Source organism: Hemitrygon akajei, chromosome 1 (genome assembly GCF_048418815.1).
Source record: "Hemitrygon akajei chromosome 1, sHemAka1.3, whole genome shotgun sequence".
Classification (NCBI taxonomy): Eukaryota; Metazoa; Chordata; class Chondrichthyes; order Myliobatiformes; family Dasyatidae; genus Hemitrygon; species Hemitrygon akajei.
This window is the reverse complement of record NC_133124.1, coordinates 12351804-12369506: the sequence shown is the minus strand read 5'-3', so window position 1 is coordinate 12369506 and position 17703 is coordinate 12351804. Positions and strand designations below refer to the sequence as shown.

General features: G+C 40.2%; 1 protein-coding gene across 44 annotated transcripts in view; it reads left to right on the top strand.

Annotated features, from left to right (window-relative positions):
• clasp2 (cytoplasmic linker associated protein 2) overlaps positions 1-17703 on the top strand; it is a 380510-nt gene that overhangs the window by 294706 nt on the left and 68101 nt on the right. For all 44 annotated transcript variants that reach the window (XM_073035883.1, XM_073034575.1, XM_073035242.1 and 41 more), the window contains one exon: positions 8190-8353. In XM_073035883.1, the coding sequence (XP_072891984.1) occupies positions 8190-8353 (164 nt within the window). The remainder of the gene's footprint in view (positions 1-8189; positions 8354-17703) is intronic.

Here is a 17703-nt window from a genome sequence, read left to right as displayed (position 1 = left end):
ATGTTGAATTAGTAGAAATTAAGGCAAGTTGCTTGTTCAGTAAGATTGTCTTCATTGTTCGAATCGATGCATATCCTGTAAGTTGCATTACTTTGTGAAGCCTGTATGCTTGTGATGGACAATTAGCAGTTATATTCACGATAAGGGTTAAATCTTTTTTGTACACAGCTTCCTTCAGACATGTTGTATTCTATTGGAAAAGATGATACAGCATATAAGCATGCTTGTTACCAAAAACTGCTTTACCATAAGGTTATCATTCTCTTCATTTCCCCAAGTATGTGGGAACTGCTAATGGGAATGGAATTGCAAACCAATTTTACTGTTTGCCATCTCCTTGTCTGCCATTGTGCCCATACCCCCAAATAATTATAGTTTGTGCCTTTTACTGATGAACGTTTACAGCAAAATTGGGAACTGATTCTTGATAAAATAGAAATGGATGGGCTAAAGTTCAAAACATGTTTATTATCAAAGTATGTCTGCAGTATGCAACCTTGAGATTCATCTTCCCGCAAACAGCCACAAAACAAACACCATGGAATCAGTTCAAAGAAAACATCAAATCCCCAATATGCAAAAAAAGGAACAAATTGAACAAACAGCAAAAAATGAGTGAATAACCCACAGATTATTAGACATCAGATTGCAGAGTCCTTGAAACAGTTTAGGAATGTTCAATTTATTTCAGTTCAGATCTATTTAGCGCTGTGTGGTTCATTGACTACAGGCCTCAGAGTCAGTTTGCTCCTATTTAAAAACAGCAATAAAAAAGGAATAACTAGAAACACAGTAATGTGAACTGCAGAGTCCCTCTAAAACCAAGTCCAATTCACAAACCACGTCAATAAAACTGCCCAAGACCCAAGACTCCTGCACCTTTCTCCAGCAGCAGCGTGCGAGAAGGAGACCAGTCAAATGAAGGCAGATGGCCCTGAACACCTTCCACTCTCGTCCTTGTTGATTTCAATCTTGCTCGATGCTTTAATCAGCGAAATCGGCGAGAAATTGAGTCAATCATAGCCGTATGTCCCGTCTCCATGCTTCTTGGCCTCCAGGCTGCACACTCTGCTGCAAACCCCACCAAACCCCCTCCGAAACAGCAAAGCGCCAGATCACTCAATTGGCCCAAAAATACATCATTAAAATGTAAATCATGCAGCTTAATAATGGAATCATATTTGAAAGAAGTAAAAGAAGTACAAACCCCATTTCCAGAAAAGTTGGGATATTTTCCAAAATGCAATAAAAACAAAAATCTGTGATATGTTAATTCACATGAACCCTTATTTAACTGACAAAATTACAAAGAAAAGATTTTCAATAGTTTTACTGACCAACTTAATTGTATTTTGTAAATATACACAAATTTAGAACTTGATGGCTGCAACACACTCAACAAAAGTTGGGACAGAGTTAAAATAAGATTGAAAAGTGCACAGAGTATTCAAGTAACACCGGTTTGGAAGACTCCACATTAAGCAGGCTAATTGGAGCAGGGGAGGTATCATGACTGGGTATAAAAGTAGCGTCCATCAAAGGCTCAGTCTTTGCAAGCAAGGATGGGTCGTGGCTCACCCCTTTGTGCCAAAATTCGTGAGAAAATTGTTAGTCAGTTCAAAAGGAACATTTCCCAACACAAGATTGCAGAGAATTTAGGTCTTTTAACATCTACAGTACATAATATTGTGAAAAGATTCAGAGAATTCAGAGACATCTCGATGCGTAAAGGGCAAGGTCGGAAACCATTGTTGAACGCACGTGATCTTCGAGCCCTCAGGCGGCACTGCCTAAGAAACTGTCATGTTACTGTGACAATTATAGCCACCTGAGCTCGGGAGTACTTCAGAAAACCATTGTCACTTAACACAGTCAGTCGCTGCATCCAGAAATGCAACTTGAAACTGTATTACGCAAGGAGGAAGCCATACATCAACTCTATGCAGAAACGCCGGTGAGTTCTCTGGGCCCGAGCTCATCTCAGATGGACCGAAAGATTGTGGAACCTTGTGCTGTGGTCAGATGAGTCCACATTTCAGCTAGTTTTCGGAAAAAACAAGCATTGACTTCTCCGTGCTAAAGATGAAAACGACCATCCTGATTGTTATCAGTGAAAGGTGCAAAAGCCAGCATCTGTGATGGTATGGGGGTGCATCAGTGCCCACGGCATGGGTGAGTTGCATGTATGTGAAGGTACCATTGACTCTGAGGTGTATATTAGGATTTTAGAGAGACATATGTTGCCATCAAGGTGATGTCTCTTCCTGGGACGTCCATGCTTATTTCAGCAGGACAATGCCAAACGACATTCTGCACGGGCTACAACAGCATGGCTTTGTAGACACAGAGTGCGTGTGCTTGACAGGCCTGCTGCCAGTCCAGATCTAACTCTTATTGAAAATGTATGGCGCATTATGAAGAGGAGAATCAGACAACAGAGACCACGGACTGTTGAGCAGCTGAAGTCTTGTATCAAGCAAGAATGGACAAAATTTCCAATTACAAATCTACTACAATTAGTATCCTCCGTTCCAAAACGACTAAAAAGTGTTATTAAAAGGAAAGGTGATGTAACACAATGGTAAACATGCCTCTGTCCCAACTTTTGTTGAGTGTGTTGCAGCCATCAAATTCTAAATTTGTGTATATTTACAAAATACAATTAAGTTGGTCAGTAAAACTATTGAAAATCTTTTCTTTGTACTTTTGTCAGTTAAATAAAGCTTCACGTGAATTAACAGATCACAGATTTTTGTTTTTATTGCATTTTGAAAAATATCCCAACTTTTCTGGAAATGGGGTTTGTAGTTTTGTGAACTGTCTGCAGGACATCACCATTGGTCATGCTGTTTGCTGACACCATCTTGTTTCACTGTAGGGAAATTTTGTAGGGAATGGAGAGGCCTAGTGGAGCATGAATTGAGATTGAACTAGCAGTCTGCCAGATCTAAGACAGAGGTCAAATAATGGCTTATACTTCATGTGAACTTATTATTTTGGTTCCTGTAAGTAGTCAAATTGAAGGTGCTGAAGTTGTAGAGGCATTACTGGTTGTTGAGCTGTCAGTAGATGTACAATAAATGTTCAGTATCAGCCTTGCATCCAGAAACACACATGGGTAGCTGACATTTAAATGATAGTGAATACTTGAAGAATTTTTAAGAGAATTGAAACACAAAGGTCAGGAATTCTTTTGTTCAGAATAAAACATTCATTAGAATTGGGAATTTATGCGAATTACAGGAATGTGCAATTTTCATTTAAGGTTAAGGATATGCCTAGTGATGTACAGTGATTTGCAGCCCACATCTAGCAACATTTTCAGAATTTCTGTGCCTTTTGAAAGCCCTAAGATGCCAGTGAGATACTCGTGCAGAAACCAGGTTTCCAATATATCCATGAAGCCCATTTCTGTGCAATTTAAAATAGACCTTCCCCAACACATAGCAACAAGTTTAGCTCTTTTTCAAGCACCCTAAGATGGTGCCCCCTTATCATATGATCTTTCCACTGAGCAGTCTCTTTCTATCTGTGTAATAGCCTGTGTAGTGTCTGGATCCACTTATCATTTGCAAGTTTTTCTCTATCCCTTCCCTCTATCTCTTCGCACTGGCTATCTCTCTTCTATCTTTCAGTTCACTTAAAGGATCTTGATCAGAAATATTGACTGCCCATTTCCCTCTGTAGATGGTGCCTGATCCGCTGAGTTCCTTCAGCATCTTGTATGTTGTACCAGACTCGAGCATCTGCACTCTCTTGTGCCCTCTCCAACCATACCTACCACTTCAAACCCATAAGTCTATCCAAGAGTGACAAGTGCTGGCAGCTGAACCTTATCTCAATACATCTGTTGAGTCACAAAAAGCCATATGAAGAAATGCTCTTTCCTCCATGTATGGTCATTTTAGTAGTACTCATGCATTTTTAAATTTCTTCATATCAGACCCACAGGCAAAGCATTCATTGGCCTGCTCAGCTGTGTTCTTTAAGTGCACCTTTGTAAACTCCAATAAGCCTTTGACTTAAAGAAATCATGAAAATCCTATAGGTTTTCTTCTGGGCAATTTATACAGTGATATTGAGTCATGGAGTCATATGGCATGGAAACAGGCCATTTGGCCCATCATGTTTATGCGACTCATCTGTATTCCATTCAGTTGAGTGATGTTGCAGCAACAACCTTTCACTCAACATCAGCAAGACCAAAGAGCTGATTGTGGACTTCAGGAAGGGTAAGATGAGGGAACACAAACCAATCATCATAAAGGGATCAGAAATGGAGATAATGAGCAATTTCAAGTTCCTGGATATCAATATCTCTGAGGATCTAACCTGGACACAACATATTGATGCAACTATAAAAAAGGCAAGACAGTAGCTATATTTCATTTGGCATTAGAGGGGATTGGTTTGTCAACTAAAACACTCAAAAACTTCTACAAATGTTCTGTGGAGAGTATTCTGACAGGCTGCATCACTGTCTAGCATTGGGGGGGGAGAGGGGTGCCACTGCACAAGATCAAAATAAGTTGCAGAAACTTGTAAAATTAGTCAGCTCTATCACGGGTACGAGCCTCCGTAGTGTCCAAGACTAGTTCAAGGAGCGGTGCCTTAGGAAAGTGGCGTCCATCATTAAGCATCTCCATCACTCAGGACATGTCCTCTTCACACTATTACTGTCAGGAGGGAGGTACAGAAGCCTTAAGATACACACTCAGCAATTCGGAAATAGCTTCTTCCCCTTTGCTATGTGATTTCAAAATGGGCATTGAACCCATGAACTACTTTTTTATTTCTGTTATTTTGCACTACTTATGTTAACTACTCAATAAACATATACTTAATGTAACTCAAGTTTTTCTTTATATTTATCTATCGTGTATTGCATTGTACTGCTGCCATAAAGTTAATACAGTTCACGACATATGCCAGTGATATTAAATCTGATTCTGATTAATCCCATCTTCCAACATTTAGCCCATAGCCGTGCAAAATTGGCTCAAGTGCTCATCTTGTTTTGCTATTGGTGCTTTGTCACTTTGTGTGTTCTCTGTTGTTCTGCTGGGCATTGTAAATGCTGAGCACTTTGGAAGGAAAAATGGAAGATCAGATTGTTATTTAAATGGTAAAAGATTGCAAGGATTTGGGAGTGCTTGTGCATGCAAAAGGTTGATTTTCAGGTGCAGCAGGCTATCAAGAAGACAAATAGAATGTTGGTCTTTATTGCTAGAGGGATTGAATTTAAGAGCAGGGAGGTTATGATACAACTGTACAGGATACTGGTGAAGCAACATCTGGAGTACTGCTTGCAATTGTGGTCTTCTTACTTGAGGAAGGATGTACTGGCTTTGGAGGCAGTGCAGAGGAGGTTCACCAGGTTGATTCTAGAATAAGGGGGTTAGATTATGAGTAGAGATTGAGTCGCTTGGGATTGTACTCACTGGAATTCAGAAAGGTGAGAGGAGATCTGTAGAAACGTAGAAATTAATGAAAGGGATTTATAAGGTAGAGGCAGGAAAGTTGTTTGGGGGAGTAAATTTAGGACGGCGATGAGGAGGAACTGCTTTTCCCAAAGTCTGGTGAATCTCTGGAATTCTCTGCCTAATGAAGCAGTGAAGGCCACCTCAGTAGATATATTTAAGATGAGGTTTAGAATGAGGAGGGTTCTCATTGAAACCTACTAGATATTGAGAGGCTTGAATAGAGTGTGTGTGGAGAGGATGTTTCAAATAGAGGGAAAGTCTAGGACAGGGATTCCCAACCTTTTTATGCCATGGAGCCTTACCAGTAACTGAGGCATCTGTGGAGGCATGAATGAAAGAAAAATAGAGGGTTATGGAGTAGTGTGGGTTTAGTACTTTTTTTAAGGATTATGTGGGTCAGCACAACATGGAGGGCTGAGGGGCCTGTACTGTGCTGTAATGTTCTATGGCTCTAAGGTTGGATAGATTTTTGCATAGTAGGGGAATTGATGGTTATGGGGAAAAGTCAGGTAGGTGGAGATGAGTCCATGGTCAGATCAGCCATGATCTTATTGAAAAGCTCCTATTTCTTATGTTCTTATGTTGGTGTTGGAATGTGTGGTGGCACGTGGGGGCTGTCCTCAGCATATTCTTGAGTGTGTAGGTTGCTATTACAAACAGCACACTTCACTATGTGTTTCAATGTACATGCGATAAATAAATCTGAAAAGTGAGTAATAATAAAGCCATAGATGTGTACATTCTTTTATGGTTGTTCGTGGGTTCTGATTTACACTTAACATTGTTCTTTTGTTTGCTAGATTTACTTTACCTTATGCGGAGTCAGCATTTTGAATTTAAATAGCATTTGTTCTATCTGAATTACCTTTAAGCCCCCTTTAAGTATTTGGATCATCAGTGATAAAATATTGCACTGTTTCTCTGTTTCTGCTTGCAGTTGTATCTTAGACCATAGGTGCAATTCTGTTAGCTGTGGGCCTTTTCAGAGTTGCGCATCAAATCCACAGCTCTGCATTATGAACTGGTTTTATACCATTTATTAAGATGTGTCATCATTGAATGATAATTACAATTTTAATGATGGAATGTGATGAGGGTGCAGGGAGAATAAAATGAGATGGACGAACTTGGTGCTTAATGGACTGCATGGACTCAGTGGGATGTCTGTGCTATAAAACTCTGGCATAAGATTCAATTTTACCTGTCTAAAACATACTGATTAATTGCAAAACTCTGCCATATGATGGAACAGAAGTGGGCATGTTTTTGTTTTTAGATAGAAATATCACAATTAGTTACCTAGATAGTTGGCAGGTTTTTTTGATTTTTGTGCAGCAACATACAACTGGACCTACCAAGAGGGAGTTATTGCTCCTTACTGATCAAGCCTCCCTAGAATACAGTTCAGATATGCAAGAACTGACGTGTATGAGATAGTTTATCTGTAACATTACTCAGTAGCAAGTGTGAGCTTTAACGACATACATACTGAGTTTAGAAAGTTTCCAAATGATTTGGCTAAATCAGTGAGTTGCTGAGATGGATGTGTGTTGGCTCTCTGGTCTATGCTTTGTGGGTTGTTCAAGATTATTTATTGTCATTCTTCAGTACACGAGTGTAATGGAGAATGAAATGATTATTACTCCACTTCTGATGCAGCATAAAAAAACATAATAAGCATAAAGAATACAATAAAAAACCAATAAATATAAATATGAAAGTAATCCTATGAAACACAATGTACATACAATAGACTGATTGTAAATAGAAACGCTAAGTGATGTATATGTAGTAGTGGGGTGGGTTAATGGGTGTAAGTGTTGATCAGCCTGTTGGCTTGGGGGAAGTAACTGTTTTTGAGTCTAATTGTGTGGATACTGCGTAGCCCCTTCCCTGATGGGAATGTGACAAACAGTCCATGAGTGGGATGGGTGGGAATCTTCATGTTATTGCTGCCCTTTTTCATGCACCTTTCTGTATGGGAGGATGTAATTAACCCCAGAAATGGAAAGATTAAAGTGAAGCGCACTAAAATGTCACGCTTTGTGCTCCTGGTTATTTCTTGACCTCTGCTGGAAGTGCTTGTGTTTGAACAATGAAACAAGACCTCATTCTGTTAAAGATTCTACTTCAAGACAGGCATGAATTGCTATTACTGGAGAGAGGCTGTTGGCAGAAACCCAACACACCAGCATAAAACTAGTATTTGAAGAAGAAACCAGAGAATGATATTTAAAAATTGGAAGGGAAACAAACTTATGCAAGTGCAGTATGCTGACGCAGTGCATTCTAAACTTGGATTTGCCCCCATGTTACAGCAATGCACAGTCCATGCATGTGAAGCTGCCTTCTAGAAATGGTGTTATACTCGCATGGCTTCAGTGCAAGAGTCTGATTAGCAGTCTTGGAATCTTGCCACCCTAATGGTATTGCTTACCCACTAGTTTTGCATTGTGGTTATATAAATGTACAAATCAAATTGACAATTTTAGATTTTGCCTGTCTTAATATTTCTGAATTATTTTCTTAATTTCAAATGAAGTGAGTAATAAAACTTACTGGACAGTTGTATAAAATACAGAAAAAAATCTACATTATATAATACACATGCAAATCTACTCAGATTTCTGCTTTGCTCTAGTTTTTGGCATATAATGCACTTGTAACTGTTATTGAGGTATGATTTGTAATATATTTATTTTTCAGGTTTTTAGTATGTTTTTGGAAACCCTGGTTGACTTCATTCATGTCCACAAAGAAGATCTTCAAGACTGGCTGTTTGTTCTGCTCACTCAACTATTGAAGAAAATGGGTGCAGATTTACTGGGTTCTGTCCAGGCAAAAGTACAGAAAGCACTTGATACCGCTAGGTCAGTATTATCTAGCAAATGATAATCTTATATTCTGTGTGTTTGTAAATAATATGGACCTTTTTTAAATAGAAGAACAATTTATCATTTGTCTAGAATTTCTTTTTACTTTCTTGTTAGTGATATTAACATTAAGAAATGAAGGAAGGTAGGCATTCATCGAGTTGAACAAGGTATATTTAGGACAAAGGCAGATGAATTCTTCATTAGTCAGGGCACCAAAGGTTATGGAATGAAGACAGAAAAATGGGGTTGACAGGGATGATAAATCAGCCACAGTAGAATGGCAGAACAGGTTCAATGGGCAAAATGGCCTAATCCATGCCTCTCTCTCATGAAAACAGCCCAAGTTTGTCCATCCTCTCCCTTTAGCTCTTCATGTAGTCCAGGCAGCATTCTGGTAACCCATTCCTGTATCCTTTCCAAAGCCTCCTCACCCCTCCTGAAATGGGGTGACCAGTATTGCACAGACAATACTCCCAAGTGCAGCCCAAATAAAGTTTTATATAGCTGCAAGTTTGGTTGAGATTTTACAGCCAGTGCTGCTCATTCTCAGGAGAACCAGAACAAAACAACATGTGAGTTTTAAAAATATACTTGCCCACACCACTATCAATAGACTATTTCACCATTTGAGAGCAAGTACCTGAGAAAGCTTGTCTTGTGTTTATCGCTGAGGGACCATATGGTGTAGTGTGGAATGCTGTCATTTCATTTCTGGTGCTTTAGTTTGGAACCAGCTTTGATTTGTAACATTGTTTTGGCTGGGATTTTTTAAACTTCATTAGACAGCAGACAGTTTCCCACATAGTACAAATTGAAAGTTGACAATTAAGAAATTCTGGCTTTTGCAAAGCTCTGAAATCAGCTTGAGTGGTTTATACTTCATGGATGCCTCTGGCAAGAAATTGGAAATATTGGTAATTTAATTTGGAAAACTTAACAAGTCTGGTCTGAAGTTCTTTTGCACAGAGTTTAAATCACAGTGAGGCTTTTTATTGGTCGGGGTCAACCATGAATGTTGAGTCCTAGCTGTCTATGTGATATGCAAGCCAGGGCAGTACGACATGAGAGCAAGCTGTTGTCCATGTAGCAGGTTCCCCCTCTCCACGCAGCTGATGAATCCAAAGGAACGACAAAGACTGATACAGTTTAGCACCAGTGGTGTCACATGAGTTGCTAATCAGCATTGAAGTCAACGTAGGACTGCCTTAGGGGATCCAATTCCAGATTTTTCCTTATGGTTTACTCTCAAAGCCTTCCCCATGAGTCGATATAGCCGCAAGGCAGGGGAATTGAGATTATGGTTTTCCTTCTCCTAGATGAACTGCCAACCACAGCTATCAAACCCCATCTGCTCAAAACAACTGGTTTTAAGGTGCCTGTAACCCACCTTTCCCTTTTCTATCAGTAAAGATGGTTCCACCAGGCTTAGTAGCTAAGCACTTGTGAAGGCCAGGAGTTGGATCTGGTTGTTAGAGGCTATTTGAGGTACATGCATTGGCATTGGGAATTTATTTCCACTACCAGCCCCGGCTATAACAGCTTTCAGGAACCAAATCATAGTACAAAAGAGGAAATATCCCAGCTGTGTGAGTTGCCAAAATATTGCCTTTTACCAGCAGTGATCAATCGTTTTAATTTCAAAAGTAAACTTCATTTATAATAAACAAATATATACCAAAGAATAAACACAGTGCAAAACATTTTACATTCTAGGTGTCAGGTGGTCATTAGAAGTGTAGAGTCCTAAGAACTTTACAGCACAGAAACAGGCCTCGACCCTTCTAGTCTATGCCAAACTATTAATCTGCCTGGTTCCATCAACCTGCACCCCAGACCATGGCCCTCCATACCCCTCCCATCTATGTACCTATCCAGATTTCTCTTGAACATAGAAATCAAAATTGCAAACGCTGCATTCAGCTGGCAGCTCATTCCACAGATTCAGCACCCTCTGAATGATGAGGTTCCCCCTCAAGTTCCCCTTAAACGTTTCACCTTTCACTCTTCACCCATGACTTCTAGTTCATGTCTCACCTAGCCCCAAGGGAAAGAGCCTGCTGACATTTACCCTATCTATACCCCTCATAATTTTGTATATCTCAATCAAGTCAAATCTATCAAATCTCCCCTTATTCTCCTATGTTCTAGAGAATAAAGTCCAAACCTATTCAGTGTTTCCCTATAACTCAGGGCTTGGCAATATCCTTGTAAATATTTCTCTGCACTCTTTCAATCTTATTGCTTTCTTTCCTGTTGCTATATGACCAAAACTGCACACAAAACACCAAATTAGGCATCACGAATGACTTGTACAAATTTAACCTAACATCCCAACTCCTGTACTCACCTTGATTTATGAAGACCAATGTTTTCAAAAGCTCTGTTTAGTACCCTACCTACCTGTGACTCCACTTTCATGAAATTATGGATTTGTATCTGTTCTACTGCACTCCTCCATGCACTACTGCACAGTGTAAAACCTACACTGTTTGGTCCAGGAAATAAAATGTTGGAAAATGCATGGTCATGCACTTTGGTAGTAGAAATAAACGGAGAGAAAATCCAGGAATCTGAGATGCAGACAGACTTGGGAGTCCTTGTGCACAACACCTGGAAGGTTAACTTGCAGGTTGAATCGGTGGTGAGGAAGGCAAATGCCATGTTAGCATTCATTTCAAGAGATCTTGAATACAAGAGCAAAGATGTGGTGCTGAGGCACTGATAAGGCCTCACCTTGAGTACTGTGAACAGTTTTGGGCCCTTCATCTATTTACATGGCGCCTAGGGGTGGCTCAAGTAGCAGGCAGTGCTCTCAATGGATATGATTGAATATTTTTGTTTCAGCCTGATACAGCTAAAAAGCACAACTGCTTCCAAGATCAGTACGATCAACAAAGATCTCTTAATGCATTTAAATAAACTATCGCTGCTTAAAATTGGCGGAAGCAATACTGATTGTGGACAGAAGCGTCCACATAGGATTCCATGGAGGAAGCGAGGCTGTAGATCAGGGATACAAGTGCATTTAAGGAAATGAGGTTTCAAACTCCCAATACCAACTATCTTGCTGGAAAACATGCAGTCTCTGATGAATAAAATCGATGATCTGAGAGCTAGGGTGCTGAATCAGAGGGACATTAGGACTGCGTGTGTCCTTTGTTTCATGGAATCCCAGCTAACCCCTTCTGTACTGGATGCAGCGATTCAGATCGATGGATTTACCGTCAGGATAGATTTATAGAGTCTCTCAAAAGCAGAGGTGGAGGAGTATGCATCATGATCAACTTTTCTTGTGCACAAATGTATCAGTGCTGTCCCAATTCTGCTCTCCAGACCTGGAAGATCTAGCAGTTAAGTGCCATCCTTTTTACCTACTACGGGAGTTCTCCGAGATCATTTTGGTAGTAGTATACACTCTACCTTAGGCCAATGTGCAGGCTTTAGATGATCTGACTAATGGGATCAACGTGCATGAAACAGCGCGTCCTAACGCCTTCACCATTGTTTTGGGAGATTTTAACCGGGCCAATCTGAAAAAATCACTAAGCAATTACCATCAACAGATCACTTGCAATACTAGAGGAAACAACACATTGGACCATAGCTTCACCACCATTAAGAATGCCTACCGTGCTATTCCACACCCTCACTTTTGGAAGTCTGATCACCTGACTGTACTTCTACTCCCTGAGTATAGGCAGAGAGTGAAGACTGCAGCACCAGTAGTGAGGACCAAGAAGGTATGAACAAGGGAAACACAGGAGCGTCTACAGGACTGCTTTGAATCTGTGGACTGGACTATATTCAGGGATTTATCTTCGAACCTAGATGAGTATGCTGAAGTTGTTACTGACTTCATTAAAATCATAATTTATTTATTATTATTATTTTGGGTTTTTTTCTTCTATATTATATATTGCATTGAACTACTGCTGCTAAGTTAACAAATTTCACAACACATGCCAGTGATAATAAACCTGATTCTGATCTTAGAAAAGATATGCTGGCATTGAAGAGGGTCCAGAGGAGGTTCACAGGAATGAAAGGGTTATCATATGAGGAACGTTTGATGGCTCTGGGTCTGTGCTCACTGGAATTCAGAAGGATAAGGGTGAATCTCATTGAAGCCATGTTCCCTGACTATTCAATGCCATTCCACCCACTTTAGACCATAAAACCATGTCTATAGGAGCAGAATTAGGCCATTTGGCCAATTGAGTCTGCTCCACCATTTCATCATGGATAATGCAATTTTCCTCTCAGCTCCAATCTCCTGCCTTCTCCCCATATACCTTCATGCCCTGACCAATCAAGAATCTATCAACCTCTGCCTTAATTATACATAAAGACTTGGCCTCCACAGCTGCCGGTGGCATCAAATTCCATAATTTCACCACTCTGTCTAAAGAAATTACTCCTTATCTCCATTCTAAAAGGACACCCTTCTATTTTAAGGCTGTGGCCTCTGTTCTTAGACTCTCCCACCACAGGAAACATCCTCTCCACATCCACTCTATCAAGGCCTTTCACCATTCAATAGGTTTCAATGAGGTCACCCCTCATTCTTCTGAATTCCAATGAATACAGGCCAAGAGCCATCCTGGAATAATTTTCATGAAGCTCCTTTAAACCCTCTCCAGTTTCAGCACATCCTAAGATAAGGGCTCAAAACTGTTCGCAATACTTCAAGTGAGGCCTTACCAGTGCTTAATAAAGTCTCAACATCACATTCTTGCTTTTATATTCTAGTCCCATTGAAATGTATACTAACATCGCGTTTGTCTTCCTCAGCACAGACTTGACCTACAAATTAACCTTTAGGAAATCCTGCACAAGCATTTCCAAGTCCCTTTGAACCTCTGTATTTTTTGTATTTTTTCACCATTTCAAAAATAGTCAACCCTTTCATTTCTTCTACCAAAGTGTACCACCAGACACTTCCTGAACCTGTATTCCATCTGCCATTTCTTTGCCCATTCTGCAAATGTATCTAGTCCTTCTGTTGCCTCTTCACTGCCTCAAAACTACCTGCTCTTCCACTTATCTTCATATCATTTGCAAGCTTTGTAACAAAGCCATCAGTTCCATCATTAAGATCATTAACATACAGCATGTAAAGAATCAGTCCCAACACAGACCCCTCTGGAACACCACTAGTCACCAGCAGCCAACCAGAAATCTTTCCTGTAATACCATGGGCCCATAGCTTTTTAAGCAGCCTCCTGTGTGGCACCATGTCAAAGCCCTTTTGAAATTCCAAGTATACAACATCAACCAATTTTCCTTTGTCTGTCCTGCTTGTTATTTTTTCAATGAATTACAACAGATTTGTCGGGCAAGATTTTCCCTTGAAACCATGCTGACTATGGCCTATTTTATCATGTGCCTCCAAGTACACCATGAGTACATCCTTAACAATTGACTCCAGTATCTTCTCACCCACTGTGTTCAGACTAACTAGCCTCAGTTTCCATTCTTCTGCCTCTCTCCCTTCTTGAAGAGTGAAGTGACATTTGAAATTTTTCAGTCTTCTGGAACCATTCCAGAATCTAGAGATTCTTGAAAGATCATTACTAATGCTTTCACAATCTCTTCAGACTAGCCTCAGACCTCCCAGTTTCCCAAGAACCTTCTCCCTAGTAGTGGCAAAAGCATACATTTCATGACCCCTGACAGCTGGAACTTTCACCATACTGTTAGTGTCTTCCACAGTGAAAACTTTTGCAAAATACTTATTCAGTTTGTCCGCCATTTTGCTGTCTCCCATTACTACTTCTCCAGCAGCATTTTCCAGCTATCTGATACCCACTCTCACCTGTTTTATATGCATTATATATCTGAAGAAACTTTTGATATCCTCTCTAATATTATTGGCTAGCATACTTTCATGTTCCATTTTTACCTTAATTACTTTTTTAAAATGCTTTCTGTTGGTACTTAGATCATAAGACAGGAGCAGAATTAGGCCATTTGACCCACCAAGTCTGCTGAGCCATTCAATCATGGTTGATCCTTCTTTCCCCTCCTTAGCCCCACTCCCCGGCCTTTTCCCCATAACTTTTGATGCCATGCCCAAATCAAGAACCTATCATTCTCTGCCTTAAGTACACCTATCAACCTGGCCTCCACAACTGCCTGTGGTAACAAATTCCACAATTCACCACCCTCTGGTAAATAAATTTCTCTGCATTTCTGTTTTAAGTGCATGCCCCTCTATCCTGAGGCTGTGCCCTCTAGTCCTAGACTCTCCCAACATGAGAACCATCCTTTCCATAGCTCCTCTGTCTAAGCCTTTAAACGTTCGAAAGGTTTCAGTAAAATCCCCTCTCATCCTTCATTCCAGCAAGTACAGAGTCATCAAATGTTCCTCAGGTGATAACCCTGTCAATCCTGGAATCATCCTTTTCAACCTCCTCTGAACCCTCTCCAATGCGAGCACATATTTTCTTAAATAAGGAGCCCAAAACTGTTCACAATACTCATGATGAGGCCTTACCACAACCTTATAAAGCTTCAGCATCACATCTCTGCTGTTGTATTCTAAACCTCTTGAAATGAATGCTAACGTTGCATTTGCCCTCCTCACCACCGACCCAATCTGCAAGTTAACCTTCAGTCTGTTCTGTGCAAGGACTCCCAAGTCCCTTTGCATCTCAGAATTTTGGATTTTCTCCCTATTTATAAAACAGTCTGCACATTTAATTCTACTACCAAAGTGCATGACCATGCAGTTTCCAGCATTGTATTTCATTTGCCACTCTCTTGCCCATTCTCCTAAGCTGTCTAAATCCTTTTGCAGACTACCTGTTTCCACTACACTATCTGCCCCTCCACCAGTCTTGCTGTCATGTGCAAACTTGTCAACAAAGCCATCTATTCCATTATCTAAATCATTGATTATACAGCATAAAAAGAAGCGGTCCCAGTATCGACTCCTGCTGAGCACCACTAATCACTGGCAACTAACCAGAAAAGGATCCTTTTATTCCCACTCAATGCCTCCTACCAATCAGCTGATGCTGTAACCATGCCAGTCATTTCCCTGTAGTACCATGGGCTCTTTGTAAGGAACCTCATGTGACAGCTTGCCAATGACCTTCTGAAAGCCCAAATATATAATATCCACTTCTTCCCCTTTATCTATCCTACTTGTAATCTCCTTAGTGAATTCCAACAGGTTCATCAGGCAAGATTTCCCCTGAAGGAAACACTGGTGACTATGTCCTGTTTTGTCCCATATCACCAAGTACTCCATAACCTCATCCTGAACAATTGACTCGAACGTCTTCCCAACCACTGAGGTTGGGTTAACTGTTATATAATTTCCTTTCTGCTGCCTTACTCCTTTCTTAAAGAGTGGAGTGACATTTGCAATTTTCCAGTCCTCTGGCACCATGCCAGAGTCCAATGATTTTTGAAAGATCACTACTAATGCCCCCACAATTTCTATCAGGTTTCTTTCAGAACCCTCGGGTGCAGTTTATCTGGTCCGGCTGACTTCTGTACCCTTAGGTCTTTCAGCTTTTTGAGCACCTTCTTCCCTGTAATAGTAACTGCACTCACTTCTCTTCCTTCACACACAACAATATCTTGTGTCTTCCACAGTGAAGGCTGATGCAAAATATTCAGTTACCCGTAGATTCCGTACTACAGAGCGCACCTGATTAAAAGCTGCAGGCTCTAATTTTAGAAAGAAAATCAATTTTGTACTTGTACAAGCCGCACCGGATTTTAAGCCGCAGGTGTCCCACGTTGTAATATGAGATATTTACACAGAAAGATATTACACGTGAGGATTTTTTAACTTTTAATTAAATCCGTATGGTAACATAAACAAATACATATTGCAAATGCTTTTTTTCGAACCGTGCCTGTAACATGGCTACTTTTAAATATACATACGTATCGGTAACACACAAATTACGTTGCGTATACTTCTTTACTGAACAGTGCACGAACAACATTCCAATATCTCCTAACGACTGGTAAAAAAATATATACTGCAGCCTACCAGGAAAAGTTATTGATCGCCTTTAACTTAAAAGCAGCGTTTTCACTCGGGTCTAATGCGCTCCCCCCCCCCCACCTTTCCGTTTATCGCAAACCGGCATTTTCCCACAAGACGCGGCGAAACCGGATGTGACGTCATAGCATCCCGGGATGTAGTACAGAAAACAAATATACTTAAAACACTTCTAACTTTAACTAGAAAATACTAACAAATGAATTACTAAGCGAAAATATTATAAACTAAATAACTGCCATAAAGGCAGCACAATGCTTTTCTTCGAGTGTTTTCCATGTTGATGAGGGTGAGTACAAATGACTGATTTACAATAATTTAATTGTGAAAGTGCGCTTGATTTATCGTACAATTTCATTGGACCTCTGTGAACTACTCATCAATTTTATTGGTCTACTGTTACGAGGCAAAATGTTTTTGGCGGCATGAAAAAAAAACATGCATTAGCCGCACCGTAGTAAAGGCCGCAGTGTTCAAAGCTGTTCAAAATGTGGGGAAAAAGTAGCGGCTTATAATCCGGCATCTACGGTAGTTCATCTGTCATCTCCTTGTGCCCCATTATTATTTCTCTGGCCTCATTTTGTAGTGGTCCTATCTCTCTTTTATTTCTTACATACTTGAAAAAGCTTTTGCTATCCACTTTGATATTGTTTGCGAGCTTGCTTTCATATTTCATCACTTCCCTCCTAATGATTCTTTTAGTTGTGCTCTGTAGGTTTTTAAAAGCTTCCCAATTTTCCATCTTCCCACTAATTTTTGCTTTGTTGTATGCCCTCTCTTGCTTTTACATTAGCTTTAACTTCCCTTGTCAGCTACAGTTGTACTGTTTTGCCATTTGAGTATTTTTTTGTTTTTGAAATACATATATCCTGTGCCCTCCTCATTTTTCTCAGAAACTCAAGCCATTTGCTGCTCTGCTGTCATCCCTGCCAACATCTCCTTCCAATTTACTTTGGCCGACTCCTCTCTCGTGCCACTGTATTTTCCTTTACTCCAGTAAGATACTGCTGCATCAGACTTTACTTTCTCCCTATCAAATTTCAAGTTGAACACAATCATATTGTGATCACTGTCTCCTAAGAGTTCTTTTACCTTAAGCTCTCTAATTGCCTCCGGTTCATTACATAACACCCAATCCAGTATAGCTGATCCCCTCATAGACTTAAGGACAAGCTGCTCTAAAAAGCCATCTCATAGGCATTCAACAAACTCACTCTCTTAAGATACATTACCAACCTGATTTTCTAAATCGACCTGCAAGTTAAAATCCCCCATGACTATCACAATATTGCCTTATTTGACATGCCTTTTCTATTTCCTG